Source organism: Notechis scutatus, chromosome 1 (assembly GCF_049901735.1).
Source record: "Notechis scutatus isolate UNSWTSFEM ecotype Mainland chromosome 1, rNotScu1.2, whole genome shotgun sequence".
Taxonomy (NCBI): domain Eukaryota; kingdom Metazoa; phylum Chordata; class Lepidosauria; order Squamata; family Elapidae; genus Notechis; species Notechis scutatus.
The window spans coordinates 143,457,566-143,474,672 of NC_142009.1; the positions used below are offsets into that span (position 1 = coordinate 143,457,566).

Sequence of the window (17,107 nt, forward strand, 5' to 3'; positions counted from 1 at the left end):
ATGAGGTGCTCCTGGTTATTTATTTATTTATTCATTCATCAAATGTATATGGCTGCCCATCTCACAAAAAATGACTCTGGGAGACATACAACAATATGATCAAATAATACATACAAGAAACAATCAATACAAAAATATAAGCATCAATATTAAAAGATAAATATAAAATCAAATATACAAACCCTAGATAAAGAGAGAATAATAGCCAGCTCAGCAATGGAACCATCTAAGCATGTCTCCGATTCCCTGGGAGCCCCACGCCTGATGACACAACTAGGTTTTGAGGAACTTCTGGAATGTCAAAATTCCAGAGCAAGATCATCCTACAAACACTACCAACTGAAGTTTTATGCAACGTAGTTGCTAACCTAGGCTATCCACTCAGAATGATTCTGGGTAATATGCAGAAGCATGGAATCAGTACAACAGTCAAAACCATAAAAAAAGGAAAAGGCTGCCAAACTGTCAGAGAAGAGAGTCAGGATTGTTTGGATCTCTGAGAGGAAGCTGTTTCACTGGGCAGGTGTCATGACAGAGAAGGTGTGTCTCCTACATATCTTCAGATTACATCACTTAATAAATGGAAATTGATGCATGCAGACAGTCAGTTCGTACAAAATGGGCAGATATAGGCAACAACCAACATCTTGAATTGCACTTGGAAATCTACTGACAACGAGATCAGGTAACAGTGTTGGTATAGCATGCCATGGCCATAAGTCCTTGTGCCACCATGTTCTAGCCTAGCTGAAGTTTCCAGGTAGTCTTCAAAAGCAGTCTTCTGAACACTGCCATTGCAGTAATTCAGTCAAGAAATAACTAAGACATGTGACCATGTGAATAAGCGCAAGCACGTGCACACACACATACCACAGATTTAGGTGTAAGTGCAATTGTAGCACAAGAAGGATTTATACAAAGGTCTCTGGGCTGCAGCTACCATCTGTGAGCTTTTTAATGAACCATTATATAAATGGTTAAAAAGAAAACTCTACCCTGCTCATAACGTTGTTGATTTTAAAGTACAAATAAAGCCAGCATACTATGATATTCTTTGATTTACTCTTTCTGACTTGTAACAATCAGAAAGACGAAACTTCAGGATAACATTCTCAATAGTCTGATCATAGATTATAGGAGAAATTGCTTTCTTGCAATGTGCCTAAGCAATATTATGTCTAATAGTTTTGTGTTTTATATTTATATTTATTATATATTTATATATTTATATAGATAGATAGATAGATAGATAGATAGATAGATAGATAGATAGATAGATAGAATTCACATTTTAAATTTTAATTAACTTCTATATTTTTATTCTGTGTTTAATTTTATTTTTCCAGCTGTGCACATTGTTCAACAGTAAAGTATCTTATTTTTTTCTGCATTAAAAATGGCATATAAAGCAAATAAACAAGAATACATTTATGCAATGTGGAAATTCATAATATTTTGAAAAAAGATGGAATAATAAATGGAAAAGAATTCCACATTTAAAGATATGTAATGTTAAAGAGTATTATATGAAGTATGATTTCAGGAAAGAATTGGCATGCAAGAGATTGATATGAGAGCCGTCGCATGTTTTGTATTTACCAAATCGTATTTTGGAAGATGGTTCTTTACAGTTATTTTGCTTCAGTATTTAAAAAGAATACAGACTGAAAAATTTGCACGAAGTAAAACAGTGAGGAAATGGAAGTTGAAACTAATATAACTTGATATGCTCTGATCAAAATAAGAAACTATAACTATCCATCAGAAAAGTTAGTCTTAAAGTGGAAATAAAATGAGAATTATCCAAGCTTTATGGAAGGACTACAAGCATCCTAAACAGCATTGGATCAGTTAGTAAATCCTCACAGGCAGAAGATGCCTTAGAATATACACATAAAATATAGAGAAGGGGATACTAATGTGAAGTAATATAATCTAACTTCAGCTTCAACTGATGGCCTCTGCTAGGTAAAGAACTTGCCATGGAGTTGAAATTCAAGAGAGGTTTTTGAATTTTAATAATGTCTCTGATGAGGTAGCTTCTCAAAAATTAAGTATTTTAATCACAGAGTACACAATGTGTAACAGCAAGCAATGAGTTAAACAGAACATGATGTAGTTAAAGATTGAGGGAAATAAGAGCCACATGGAAAGTTATAAATTCCCAAGTAAATAAAGTTCAGTTGTCAAAAACCTTCTATAATTCAGCCTTGTCTTCTATTAATACATTATTTTCATTCATAATATACAGTATATTTAGATTGTAAGGAAGAGTGACTAAGAAAATCAAGTTGTCCAAAGACTGAAGGCTTAAACCACATAAACTAATATCATGTTAAGATGTGGAATTAATATAAAGAAATTATAGATGAAGCAAGTGTTCTCGGAAAGAGGCATAAAGTAAATTTAAGTGATAAAAACAGTGAGATTTGTTACCAGATGGAAATGGAAGGGGAGGAAAAGTTTTGAATGTTAGTTCACGTCACAAACCATACATTACAGAAGCAATTGCAAACTGGAATAACTAAATTGCCTAAAGAATAGACGCCCCCATTTTTAAGAGCAGATTTTAATATTGCCTTAACTGGTTTACCACAAAAATAAAGTATATGGATATCAGCACAAATGTATCTGATAGATACCATAAATTAACCACAGACTGGAAGAGAATTTTGACTGAAGAGTACTCATGCGTATGCAAGTAAATGTTTATAAATAAATTACCTATTAAGTACAAGTTGATGCAATCAGTCAGCATGTAAAGTACTTGCATGGGTTAAAAATTTTCAAGAGCTGGAAAATGTGACTTTTATTTTATAACTTTCTATGATTATCATCCTGATCCATATTTTTTTTTTCAAATTGTCTAGAAACTTAGAAAATGTTACATTTCCATTTAAACCTGCATTTCAAACGACAGGAAAATTTCTGCGGGGCTGCAAATTGTGGTTTCCTAAGACCCGAATGATATAAGACACAGGTAGATCACCACCTATTTTGACAATGCTTTCTGGGTCACTTTTTCAACAGATGACCCAACGAAGTATGCTTCCATTGTTTTTATGCCTTTTTTTAGCCATGTTGCATTATATAGGTATTTCATGCAGGTTTGTATCCAGGATTTCTTAAAGCCCCACACAACTATAAAGTCTATTAAAACCTTCCAAAATAATTCAGCCTTAAGAAGCCATACAGTAATAATTAGGATTTGCGTGCAGTTTCTAAGATCAAAATAAAACATTAAAATGTTTAAACTAAGTACAAATCGTTGAGTGAAATCCACGATTATCAAGCATATTAGTTCTGCAAAATGCAGCCTTTTCTTCTATATGATCCAAATCTTTCTTAGTGGCACTATCAAAAGCAAGCAAACGTTTCTCCCTAGAATTCCCCACAAGGGGTGAATAATAGAAAGTGTTTATCAATGGCATCAAATAAAATACTAAGTAAACATGTGAGTCTAAAAGATGCACATACATTTTTAAAATGCTGAACAGTATTACAAGCTTTTAAAACCAAAAAATGATTCATCTTTGTAAATGATGAAAAATGTTAATTCTTTTATTAGACTTGCACAATGTCTGTGAGATTTAAACATATAAATCTGTCTTCAGTGGAAAATTCAGAACAAAAGCTCTGGGAAATTCTCTATTTTAGACTTAGATTTTCCTGTAAATCTAAACAATCACACCTCATTATATGGCATATTTTTATAAGATCTGTAAGAAAGTCTTCACATTCATAAAATATCACTTTTCAGACTGGAATATTGGCCAATGAAGGACCCAACTTGTATTTTCTATCTGCTAAATGGTTGTTGTAGAGTCACTAAAAGAATCTACATGAAATGGATTTGGCACATGCTTTCTTACACCAGACAAAGCTTAATTTGTCCTTTGTTGGATAATTGTTTTCTTCTCACCAGGAGATGTTGGGGTCTTTGCAGATCAAAAGTGGAAGAATGCTGCTTCGGAGATAGATGTTCCTGTGGATGAAGAGGATAATTCGGATGTGTACAGTAGCTGTCTGAATGGATGGTGCTCAGTTTAAAATGTTATTGTTCTGTTGGAGAGTTGAATGATCTGATGCTGTCGTTGTTCAAAATTGAAGACTAACACAAGATTGACAGAAGAGGAGCATTGTTTTGAAGAGACTGTGTTTTTAGTGATGTATTTGCAATACTAAAGTATGTCTCTTAGCAATCTTACTCTTTAGTAAGAAACAACTACAACAGTTGCTAGTGTAGTAAGATTTATTTTTTCAGCAAATCTGCTATACAGTATTTCATGTCTGGTGTTCTTTAGGTATATATAAGTGCCCAACTCAAGAGACAGAAAATCGTATCCTGTGCCAGTCATTCACTTATGCTAATTATACTTTAGAATTTGGAGGGTTATTAATGTAGATGTTTTCTTAGTGCAAACCATATCATTAAAAATATTATAAGAAAGCAAGCATTTGTCCCAATTTTATTTGTGGAATAATCACGGCTGATATTAATTTTTCCTTATAAAACTTTATCATATTCATTTTGGAGTTTTTTTGCGTAGTCACATAAAAGAATATGGATCATGCCAAGATTTTTCAAAATATGTTAAGATTTGAGATAATGACAAGAAACTTTGGCAAGTGGCATAAATATTTACATTTTCTGACATGACACTTCAAATATAAAATGGAAAAATTGATTACAATTAAAAATTTAATCAGAAAGCTTCAAACATTCTTGAATGTTCTTTTAGGAATGAAAATATAGAAGGCAAAAGTAGCAAGATAATACCACTCACCAACACATTTTTCAGCTAGCTCTCCTAAAAAATGATTGGACAATTTTGGATTCCAGTCCCTGGTATGAATTTGTAAAATGTGCTTTCTTGCCTAAAAGAGAAATTAAGAGATTTTAAGAATTTCATCACAAAACTATATCAAATACATCAGTCATACAAATAGTTCATCAGCTTCTCTTTATTTCCCCCCAAATCATTTAGTATAGAAAATTTACTGAACTAAAGAAGTATCATAATAAAGATTTCTATTGGAATGTTTAGAGTAGAAATATCAATAGATAACAAAACTGACCCTAATACATTTTATTCTAAAAGCAGCTAAAGAAGTATGCATTATTCTCTTTTAATTATTTACTACTCTATATAAATATTGTAAATATAGCATTTCCAGTCTAGTAAATATAACTGTAATGATTCAAAGGAACATTTCAATAAACATATGCTAACATAAAAATTGATGTTGTGAGCTATGCAGCAATACTTCGGTTGGTAAACAGTATGCTCATAATCAATGAGCTTGGGCATGGTTGCTTTGAATAAGTTCCAAGCTCATATTGGAATGAAGTGCATTATATATGGTTTCAGGCAAAAGCTGACAATTCCACTGGGAATGCTGAAGGGTCGAATGCCTTAGATTGGGACTGATATGATTTAACTGCAGCAACTGTTTACAGGTAATAGTATTATCTCAGACTCTGAAGTTCTCACCGTTTCAAAAACATAAAAGCACAAGAAAATGTAAGACACACAAAGATAGCCTTTTATATGCCTACCTTTTGATCAGGCAAGCTAAAAAGAAATTCCCTGTCAAAGCGACCTGGTCTCCTGAGTGCTGGATCTATAGAATCAAGTCTGTTTGTAGCACCAATGACAACTATTTCACCTCTGTTGTCCAATCCATCCATGAGTGCAAGTAATGTAGATACAATAGAGCTAAAACATATTTCAATATAATTTGGTTTAGGGCAAAGCATTAAGAGATACAGGCATTTCAAACTTTAAACAAACAATACTAAAGTGACAAGTACATATTGCCAAAATGTAAGGTAAAGATAAAGGTTTCCCCTGTCCAGTTGTGTCCGACCTGTGGAGGCAGTGCTCATCTCTGTTTCTTACCCGAGGGAGCCAGCATTGTCCAAAGACACTTCCGTGGTCATGACTATATGCTGAGGAGCACAGAATGCTGTTATCTTCCCACCAAAATGTCCCCTATTAATCTACTCACTTTGCATGCTTTCGAACTGCTAGGTGGGCAGCAGCTGGGGCAAGTAATGATAGCTCACCCCATTGCATGGCACTTGGGTCTCAAGCCTCGGCTGTCAGCTTTCCAGCTGACAAGCTCAGCCTCTTTAACCACCATCATATCTCCTTTTCCCGAAAAATAATTAATCCTACTTATTTAGACGTTCATGAATTCATGAATTGGTTCCAGTTTGTGGCCCCTTTCCTATTTCCAAGGCACTTAAGTTTCTGTGTTTGTGTGTGTGTGTGTGCGTGCGTGCGTGCGTGTGTGTGAATTAAAACCTAATTTTTTAAAAAAATCTTAAATACTTAAAATCATTAATCAGCTTGAAAATCTTGACTAAAGTGAAGGTCTTACCTTCTTTCTTAAACATGGAAACTATGGGAGTTAAACACAACTCTTAAGTAAGTATATTTTTTAGTCTGGGGGTGATGTAAGTGATAGATCACTTCTATGGGCTAGATAAATGGAATTTTGAAATCAGGGTACATTTTTAGGAGGTCTCCTATTTTTAATATTAGTGCTTGGGCACACTAAGATAGGTGGTTCTTATGTATTTTAAATTAAACCTGAAAACAGTCTGAAAATTTCATGCACTTAGTGTCATTACAGTAGCTAATAAATGCTGCAGTAATTGTTTAAGACAAGGAAGTATTCATCATCAGATGCCATCTGATGCCAACTTCTCTCTCAGACGCCAGCTCAATTCTAAGAAAATGTAAAATCTAGAATAAGCTCTACTGCGTGGTATAGAGTTTAAGATTTTAGCTGAGAGTCATAGTTGCTATCCTGATCCATTCAATAACCTTAGTCTAAATGTTAATGTTAGACTTACAGAACAGTAAATCTAGGACAGAGGTAAGAAAGAAAAGCTTCCCTTTCCCTCAATTGTTTCTCACAATATTTTCATTTAGAATTAACCTGGATAACATAAATCTTTTAATTGTGATGCTATTAAAAAGCTAGAATACCATCTAATTATCATGAAGATTTTCTTTGTTAGAAGAAAAGAGAAGGAGCAAATTTGAAAAAGGCCTATCCTTTTCTTGAAATAGCCAGCCTCTCAATCTATCTCCAAGTAGGTAATTAATGTTTATTCTCATCCATGTCCTTTTTGTCTCAGACTCAGTAAAGTAGCCTTATTTTTATTGCACAAGTTAAAATAACTCCTTTTTGTATGCCAAGAACGCACTAAGTCATATTCAGCATATAAGAAAGGTCAAATGTTACAGTCACTGGATCAATGGAATAAGGAAGGCTAAAGGAACTGAGTTAGGCTGAGTGGCACAAGCATTTGATAAACTAGATCTCTAATTGTCCCAAGGTGCTTTTCAAAATGGCAACTGGACTTTCTTGGGGTTTTTCTTCTTTTATTTTTCATTTCACTTCTCATCCAAGAAGCTTTTTAGTTCTGATTGAATGCTGGGGAATGGAAGAAATGTATGCATCCAATAGTACATATGCTATAAGTAATATTCTATTCTCACCTGTGAATTTGGTCTTGTCTACTGGAGCGAACTGGGGCCAAGCCATCTATTTCATCAAAAAAGATTATGGATGGCCTCATCAGGTACGCCTATGGTAAACAACAAACAAAATTAATTGTGGATATGAAAATAATTGTTATACTTTTAAAAGCTATGAAAAAAATTATCTTTAATTCCTGTACTGGATCAGAAACACTCATAATTATAAAGCCAAGAAAAGGCATTAACTCTGCCCTGACTACATACTGCAGATTACCTTTGACAGCTAATAGGTAGACTTCATGATGCAAAAACCTGGTAGCCTCCACACGAGTAGTGATAGGGTGGATTAGGATTGGGAGTAGCCCCAGGTCAAATGTGAAAATAAACTTTAAAAGCTCTGAAAAGAAGAAATTGCACCATCTTTGTAGAAACTTATTGAAAAATATTTCTGCATTTAAAAGCAGTCGATCTTTTGGGTTTTCTGAAAATTTCCTTTGAGCTAAACTCAATTCCCAATGACTTTTACTTATAATCAGAGCTTTCTTGGCAACCTTACTAAAGTGGCTTGCCTCTTCCTACTTCCAGGATATATTTCAACAGACTATCCTACAGCTGTAATCTTTCGTGGTGGTCTTTCAAATATGTACTAACCAGGTCCATCCCTAGTTAGCTCCACAAGATTATCTATTAGTGGCTAGGGTGTAATCTATGTAAATACCATCTCATCCAATGCCAGCTACACAGATACTTTTTTTTCTGACATTTTCACCTCCCAGAATATACATGCTTTGAGGAATTTTATTTTATTCTTCAGCCAGTATGAAAATATCAAGAGTGTCTTTGAAGAAGTACAAGCAAAAATACAAGACTTCAGAGGTGTTCAGTAATCAATATCACTTTTTTTAATCTCTTGAAGCAAAAGGAGTCACTGCATTTTCTACTGATTTGACAACTCATTCTGGTTTCTTTTTTTATCAGCAACTTCACTTATTCATCTTTCTGAAACATAAATGTTTTTATGGGCATTTCCTAACAATGAATTGGCCTGCAAGACCTATTAAATCTATAGAATTCCAAGTGGAGATTCTTTCCCTTTCTGGAACTTCGCGCCTCAGTATCAATCATCTAATGATGGAAGATGAACCAAAGCAATGGATCTTCCTCCACCCAAGAGCTTCAGTGTCAAAGGACTACATTCTGGGAGAGGATATTGTCTCACTCATTAATACAATTAGCCTTTTAAAACAGGGTGACTGGATACAATTTGTCCTTTGGACTAGAGATGCAGCAAATTATATTTGCTTAACTTTCAAAATGAAAATCATAACTGCAGGAAACAAAATATTTCTTTCATGTCTTCTTATATTCATGGTTACTCCCCAACAATTGTTTCTATTCTTTGCTGTTATTTCACATTTAATAACCTTTTTCTTCTTCCTATAATGACTCCAGCAAATATTAATATAGGAACTACCATGATCCAAAGTAATGAACTCAATCTGGTAATACGACAACAGGAACTGAAAACAAAGTCAGTTGTCATCCAGCTATTCTGAATGGGAAATACTTTTGCTCATTGTGGTATTACCTTTGCGAATAGAGGGATATATTAGCAATTAGCAAAGGTGTTCAAAAATTTCCTGCTTCAAGCTGAAGGATTGAATACATAAAATTGTGTACTAACTTGATCAAAGAGGAGTCGAAGCTGCCGTTCAGATTCACCAACCCATTTACTGAGGCAGTCTGCTCCCTTCCTCATAAAAAAGGCAACTTTTCTGTCCCCATGAGTGCATTCATTGGCCAGAGCTCTAGCCACCAAGGTTTTACCTGTTCCAGGAGGACCATAAAACAAACAGCCCCTGAAGACAAATGGACAAATACAGAAATCACTATTTCTTTTTCTTTATAAGCAGCCCAGTATTTGCTACTCACATAAGGGACACAAGAGCTCAGTGATCTGTTTTGGATACCCAGTGAAATGAAAGTTATTGCTAATTAAAAACAATGAAGGAGAAAAGTAGAAAATTTTACAAGGAGTTATTATTTCTTTAATCTGTGCTATTTTTTTCTATTTTAACAAAAATGTCATTCTTTTTTCAATATGCAGGGCCAATTTATTGTTGCATATAAGCATCATAAATTAACATGAATATCAGAGATAGGGCATACATGTGACATCTCTGATGTTGGGTGTCAAGTGGGCAGCTATAGAAATCAAACAAATATTCTAAATCAATGCAAATGAATGAAGTTATAACACTAGCTTTGTTATAACTAAATAACAATTTCCCGGGTTTCCTGTGTCTCATGCAACATTAGTTCTGATAAACAGGGTAAGGAGGAATAAAAACAGTGATGAGTCTTGGGACAAAAATTAAGCTTTGTTTTATTAGGAAAATCCCATGCTTAGCTGTCTCATATAGCACATACACAGCATCAAACTTTTACAGTAAGGAATTTTGCCAACTCTTAGTTTCTCTGGAGGATCTTCATGACTATTTCCATCTTTATCCATTCATCTTTAAAATTCAATAGCTTCTTTCATTAAGTTGAAGAACCCATCATGCTATTCTGCTTGTGTGTTACATTTAAAAATCAAGCTGCTTTTTTCAGGATCTTGTGAAACATACCAAGCAATCAAATCTAAATTCTGCATTCCTAGGTTATATGGATATGAACATAAGTCAGTGAGGTCTTATACATATCTGAAGACTTGACATACTTGGGAAGCTTTTAAAAAATTCCAGTTTTCCAACTATTATTAAATCTAAAGTTTCATTTTAAAAGATACTTCTGAATAAACAAACTCAGTTGCATTTTTCTTTGTACAAGATGGATCAATATTGATTTATTTCATATTTTGCAATATTACTGAACTATTTTGCTTTGTTAAATTTTTCAAGAAGTAGAGAATGGTCTTTGTCTGACAGCTCTATTTTCCTTAGCTTTCTCACACTTCTAGATTGGCAACTTTAAGGGAAATTATACAACACAAAATCGTTAAAGATATAAAATATCTTTTCTGCAAGGAAAAAATTCAAAGCAAGATATTTCATCAACTGTCACACAAAAGTTTTTGACTTTTCCCATTATCTTCTCTCAGCAAACTTCAATTCCAGCAACTATCTCGTAACTATTCCATTATTCCAGAGATTTGGAGGCATATTGGGGCATGGGGGAGAGAATCTGATCTAGGAATGGCTTTTTTCCTGCTTAAGTCAAACAGCTAAACCCAACTGCAGTCAGCCAAACCTGGAGTGTCCCCCTTCAAATAATTTGCACCATATTGTACTGACAAATAATAGTATTTTAAAATAATGAAATATGGGAAATAATCATGTTGGCCCAATGTGGTTTAAATTATTTTAATTTAATTAATTCAGATATTTTGTCCACTTCTTTATTAAGCTATTCTTTAAAATAACCCTAAATCCTACAAAGTATGTGTATTCTGGTAGTGTAAATATGAACAAAGCCTACCTTGGTGGTTGAATTTTGAATTTTTCAAATATTTCAGGATACAGAAGAGGAAATATAACCATTTCCTTAAGTGCATGAATATGATTGCTCAACCCGCCTATACTATCAAAACGGACCTAAACAGAAAGATAAAAAGCAATAAAAGAAATTAACATTTGGAAATATAACTTATCATTTGCCCAGTTTATGTGGAAAAGCCATCAACATCTTTCAAAATTTCAGTACCAAAAATATTATCCAAAATGGTCTACTTGTAATCTGGTGTAAGCAAAGTAGCTATAAACATTTAATCTTTTAAGATTGAATTTTACAAAGCAGCTTAAAGATTTTCGTTTTAGCAGATTTTCGTTTAAACAAAGAAAAAAAGCACACCGATTTGTCAAGAGTCATTGGATCCACGTCAGCCAAACTTGCTCCAACTTTCACTCGTTCACGTAAGATTCCACTAGCCAAATCTTCTGCTCTGAAATTCATTGGCAGACACCTATGACATATTTTTAAAAAAACCATAAAATTCATGCTGAATAAAAATCCATTCATGCAATAGATGGGAATGGTGACTTTTCAGGTACAGTATTTCATCTTGTCCCACAAATAGAATGAGAATTTTATTTTATTTATTTGATTTGATTTGCCAATCGCTTACAAGATACAGATATAAGAATAAACATAGTTATGAATACATGGATACATATAAGAAAAATAAAAGAAACAATAGGACAGGGACAGTAGGCACGTTGGTGCGCTTATACACGCCCCCTACAGACCTCTTAGGAAAGGGGTGAGGTCAATAGTAGACAGTCTAAGGTTAAAGTTTTTGGGGTATGGGGAAGAAACCACAGAGTCAGGTAGAGTATTCCAGACATTGACCACTCTGTTGCTGAAGTCGTATTTTCTGCAATCAAGTTTGGTGCAGTTAACCTTGAGTTTGTATCTATTGTGTGCTCTTGTATTGTTATGATTGAAGCTGAAGTATTCATTGATTGATTTTAGTCATTAGAAAAAAATATAATTTTCATGAAGACATAATGGACAAATGACTCCACTGCCACCCCCAAAAGTAAAAAAAATTCAAATAATACATTCAAATAAATTGGGCTGCATCTGAAATTACATTCAGTGGAATTTTGCTAACAATGGAAGGAAGGAAGGAGGCAGTACATTTTAGAAATGTAGGGATGGGCCCAGTCTATAGCTCATGTAAAGTCCCTGGCTGCCCTTATTCAGATTTCTTATTCTTCATATTCTTCTTCATTAGGACTTCAGGCACTTATTAGCAATCCCACACAAAGGGGAAAAAACAAAACAAATCTGAAGGTAAAATTTTTACTCCACACATTCTGATAACATCAGAACATCAGAGGCTTGTGCCCCTATAACCTTCAGAAGAGTACAAAGACAATATTTAGCCCCCATTCTTTTCTTTACAGCTCCATTTGCCCTGAAAAGTTGTCAAATGGATGCATGATTCTATGGAATAACATTGGAGGTATTCTGATCCATAATGATAAGAAAAGTGTTATATTCTGTTCTGGCATAGAAGGTATCAATTAAAACCAAAAAAGAACAATAATCAAGAAAAAACAATGCCTCACTCTTTACCTCCAATGCAAATTTATGTTCACAGATGGGCAAGTCTGAAGAAATCCCATGATATAAAAACATATTTTCTATGACTAGAATAGATAATTTGTAGCTTAGAGTTGAGCTGTGGAGTCCTTGATGTTCTCTGAGTGTTGTTGTTTTATTGCAGACATTTCATTAACAATCTAAATAACATTATTAATGAGCACTGATGAAGTTTCCTAGTTTGGTAACGAAACATCTGCAAGGAAACAACCAAGCTCAGAGAACACCAAGGACCATACGTAACCATGCCTCATAACAGCACCTTTAATTAGAATAAAACAATTTCCACATGGTTGGCAAATTTCATCAGGCACATGAAACCAAGCCATTTTTTCCCCTTAACAGAATGATGACAAATAAATTGTTACCGGTTTCTCGCTCTTGCCATGCTTTTAGATTTTCTTCTTTCAAAACGTTCTTCATCTGAAGAGGTTGTATCACTACTATGAATGGCATGTTTCTTTCTCCTGCGGAAGCAATAGAACATTTCAATGAAGACAACCGTGCACTGAATTGTGCTTAGTGAATGCTAACAAATTAAAACAGATAATTTAAAGGTCACAAGGTCTTTTGTTTAATGCTTCTCTTGTTTTCATCACTTGATATGCCAATATGATGCATTGGCTTAGTTTTTTGTTTTTTTACCCAGCTGATTCAAGAAATTATTCCTGAAATTTCAACATGGTAGCATAATGTCAATAGAAAATATCCTAATATATTATTTACCTGATATGGCTTCTTCTTGCAGGAGATCTATGAATGTCAAATAATGTGTTTTCCCTTTTCTTTTGGTGAGCTGGAACTAGATAAGATAATCAATTTGACATGTAAACATTTTTACATAACTATATAAAAATCTAGTTCCTTGTATAAAGCATCTTAATACCGTTTCTAATAAATCAGAAGCGTTTGCAAATAAGGTATATTTCTTCATTCTCTCTTCTCCAAATTTGTTTAATTGTTTTTATGTAAGATACTCCTTACATTAAATACTCCTGCTCACAACTGTATTTGAATGAAACGTTAAATTCTAGTTTTAGAACACCTTTGACTAAACATTGTAGCATAATAAAGAGAAAAGCTTTAAGACAGCAATCTCTGCATTGCTGACTTACAAAAGAATTCTCACTGAAATACAGTAATGTGCAATTCTGTATCTTTCACTAGTACGATGTCTTGATTTAACATTACCCACACAAACAGAAAGGTAAAAAAAGACAGGTTCAAATACTTCCCAATTCTCCTCTCCAACATGATGAAGAAAAGTAATACAAACCAAAAAGTTGGTTAGTTTAAGAGTTTGCATGTAATAATCAGCTATATTAAACAAATTCTGTACTGTTAAACAAAATACCAAAATAATCACAGAGCTTAATTTATCAGAAATAAATCCAGGCAAGCACAAAATAGCAAAGTATACATTTGTTAAATCGAAACTATTTATTCTTTATGAAAAGTGTAGGGAAATGGGGGGAATAAGTAAGCATTATGTCTTGCATGAGTTTATATTAAACACTTTGCATTCAATCCCCAAAATATTTTCTGAGTGAGTTGTCTAATGAGTGGACAGAAATCTTAGAGGCATTTTTAATTTTATCAAATCTATCAAGTAGACACTGTTGCAGAATTATTCATTTATTTATTACATTTATATCCTGCCACAATCAAATAACTCTTGGTGGTCACATAAATACAACCACAGAATGTACCTACTTTTTTCATTAAGTAAATCAAAGAAAGAAAAATACAGGACAAATAAGATGCTACCATAAGTACCTATTCAAAACAATAACATCCCAAACTATCAACTGTTACAGAAATCTCTCTTTATACTATATGTTCAAATGCAAAGAAAAAAGAAAAAAAATAGAGAAGAGGTTGAATACATTTTAATTTTTTTCCTACATGCTTTCTTACAGAGACTAGCAGATGATTTTTCCTTCAGCCATTTTATCCTATTTAGTTTCAACATTAAATAAATTAAATTTAGAGGAACGATTATTTGCTAAACTTTATTATTATGAAGTTGATCCATGATCCATCTAGTTCTAATCTAATACTGTAACAAGGGTAAAATATTGCTGAACCAAGTTATTTCAGTTACATAAATCATTTTTAAAAATATTACCTATAGGAGGCGCTTGATATCTTTCTATTGTTTTTCTTTGTCTGAGATTATACGGACGATCATTTTCTTCTCCTTCTGCCTCCTCTGCTTCAATATCCCCATCTTCTTCTTGAGATTCTAGAAAAATCCCCATTAAACATTTATAAAAAGTACACTAAGGTAATTTGATAATATCTATTAAAGATCACCTGTTACTTTACAGATTAAATTTATTTTATAAAATATAACACTGATTTGGATAGTTTGCAATATTCCAGAATAAATTTTATAATATATAATTTTAATATTTGTAAAAAACACTTATTTCAATATTACAGGTATCTATGAGACTTTGAATACATGACAAAGCTGTTACAATTTCAACATCAAAACTATAAAATGACAAGAAAGATCAAACAGCAAAGATATTTTCAAATTAGAGTCCTGAACAATTCATTCAAAAGCATGTATCAAGCCATGAAGGAATTACCAAGGCCTGAATCCATAACTGTTTATTGGTATCCAACATTTAAATGTATAGTTTGATTAATAACAGTTTTTCCAGACTATTAAGAACTCAAATAACTTGTGCTGTTTTTCAACATAACATTTCACTTGTATTTATCAAAGTAGCTCTCAAATTACTATCACCATTACCTTCTTCTTCACCTTCTGTGGAAACCTCATGGTGGTTCTGGATTCCATAGCTATTTCTCCTTAATGATTTCCTCCTCCTTTTCACTCTTGAGTACATATCCATGTTTTCCTAAAATAAAAACCTCAAGAATGATCTGCATCGCTATAATATACACGTAACTTCCAAACTATATAGTTAACCAAACTCTAATAGTCATAATAAGTATTTTAATAAGAGAGAATCTGCATGTATGAAAGGGAGAGAAATGCTAAAATCACAGGCTAAACAAATGTAAGTATCTTTATTGGAAATTCTGATCAGAGTACTGAGTGTTCTATCTTAGGAAGTATAAAAGAATTCATGGGAGAGTTCAGAAAATAATTCAGTTATTGTATCTATTTGGCACATAGAAATATCTGATTTTATAAGAATGGAGCATCTGTTCTTGAATAAGCCCCCACATCTGGACACAAAGGAGGCACAATCAGCACTGTAGAACTCACAGCAGCAAGGCACTCTGACTAGCTGGTTACAATTCTCTGGCCTTGCCACCATATGGCAATGTGAGGCACAGGTTGTTGCTGCCCCAAGAGCTGGAATCTACAGAAATGAGCCAGAGAGTCAAGAATTCTACCACTCAGAGCCACAGCTTCCCAGCAGCCAATAAGGTAGCTGGGAAGGGTGGGGCTGTTGCAAGCTAGCCAGCTCATAGAAGGGAAAGCCTTGTTGCCTCATCAGCTAGCTTCCATTTATCCACTCATCCACCACAGCCTGTTAGTAGTTGTGCAAGTCTCCAAAGTTGCAACAGATAAGACAGAGGAGCGGTTTTTCCTGTTCCTGAGACTTGATTTTGGATATCAGTTGCTACTATTTAAAGGGACCGTGGGAGTCATAAGCCTTGAATGCCAACCAGTAAAACATATATATGTAGATGGACTGTTTCACATTAATCATATGCCTTACAGATGGTTGACTACCATATAATCCACCACAACCCATGTCTCTTCTTATGAGTTATTATTGTATTGTTTATGAGAGAGTACGGTATTGACACGTGCTTTCTCCCTAGCCAGCTGCATTGCTTTCTCTTTCCCTTCTTTCCCCCCCTCTTATAAGGATTGAAAACTGTATACAGAATATTCAAAATCCATTTGATCCATTTTTATTAACAAATGCTTTTGATGCTAGGCTATAACATACTCAAGGCTTAAACAAAATGTAAGGGGAAAAAAGATGAGAAGTGAATTAAACTTACAAATTCAGTATCTGTCCACATACGCAACCGTTCCACTTCACCTGATCGCCTGTTCCGTCTGATGTTAATATTGTCCATTTCCTGAAGAACAGCTTCAGCAGTACTAACAAGAAAAATGGTAGTAATGTATTTACCTATTTATATTATGGTTTATTATCTTTATAAATAACTCAGCATATACAATATTCCCACCTCCCCATTTTCCACACAATAACTCTATGAGATTACTTGAGTGACTGGCCCAAAGTCAAATATATAACAGCTGCCTTGTGATATTGTAAATAAATACAATAAGCTGGATCATAATTAAATATGGTTAAAATTAAATAGGACCCTTGGAAAATTTTGGTCCAGTAAATATGTTTGCCAGTAGAAAACACAAAAAAGTAGTTTTTGCATTACAACATTCCTACACCCTTTTTAGAAGGAATCCTCAGTGCCAAAGGCAAGTTTTTACTGAATACAAGGGGCTGCATTTAAGGAAATGAACATTATTACCC

General features: G+C 33.7%; 1 protein-coding gene across 2 annotated transcripts in view; it reads right to left on the reverse strand.

Moving 5' to 3' along the window:
• ATAD2B (ATPase family AAA domain containing 2B) overlaps positions 1 to 17,107 on the reverse strand; it is a 70,984-nt gene that overhangs the window by 38,338 nt on the left and 15,539 nt on the right. For both annotated transcript variants that reach the window (XM_026675539.2, XM_026675538.2), the window contains exons 5-15: positions 16,608 to 16,710; positions 15,373 to 15,481; positions 14,737 to 14,853; positions 13,335 to 13,410; positions 12,977 to 13,075; positions 11,352 to 11,463; positions 10,980 to 11,095; positions 9,184 to 9,358; positions 7,518 to 7,606; positions 5,561 to 5,720; positions 4,788 to 4,878 (exon numbers count right to left, since the gene is read on the reverse strand). In XM_026675539.2, coding sequence (XP_026531324.2) covers positions 4,788 to 4,878; positions 5,561 to 5,720; positions 7,518 to 7,606; positions 9,184 to 9,358; positions 10,980 to 11,095; positions 11,352 to 11,463; positions 12,977 to 13,075; positions 13,335 to 13,410; positions 14,737 to 14,853; positions 15,373 to 15,481; positions 16,608 to 16,710 — 1,247 coding nt within the window. The remainder of the gene's footprint in view (positions 1 to 4,787; positions 4,879 to 5,560; positions 5,721 to 7,517; positions 7,607 to 9,183; positions 9,359 to 10,979; positions 11,096 to 11,351; positions 11,464 to 12,976; positions 13,076 to 13,334; positions 13,411 to 14,736; positions 14,854 to 15,372; positions 15,482 to 16,607; positions 16,711 to 17,107) is intronic.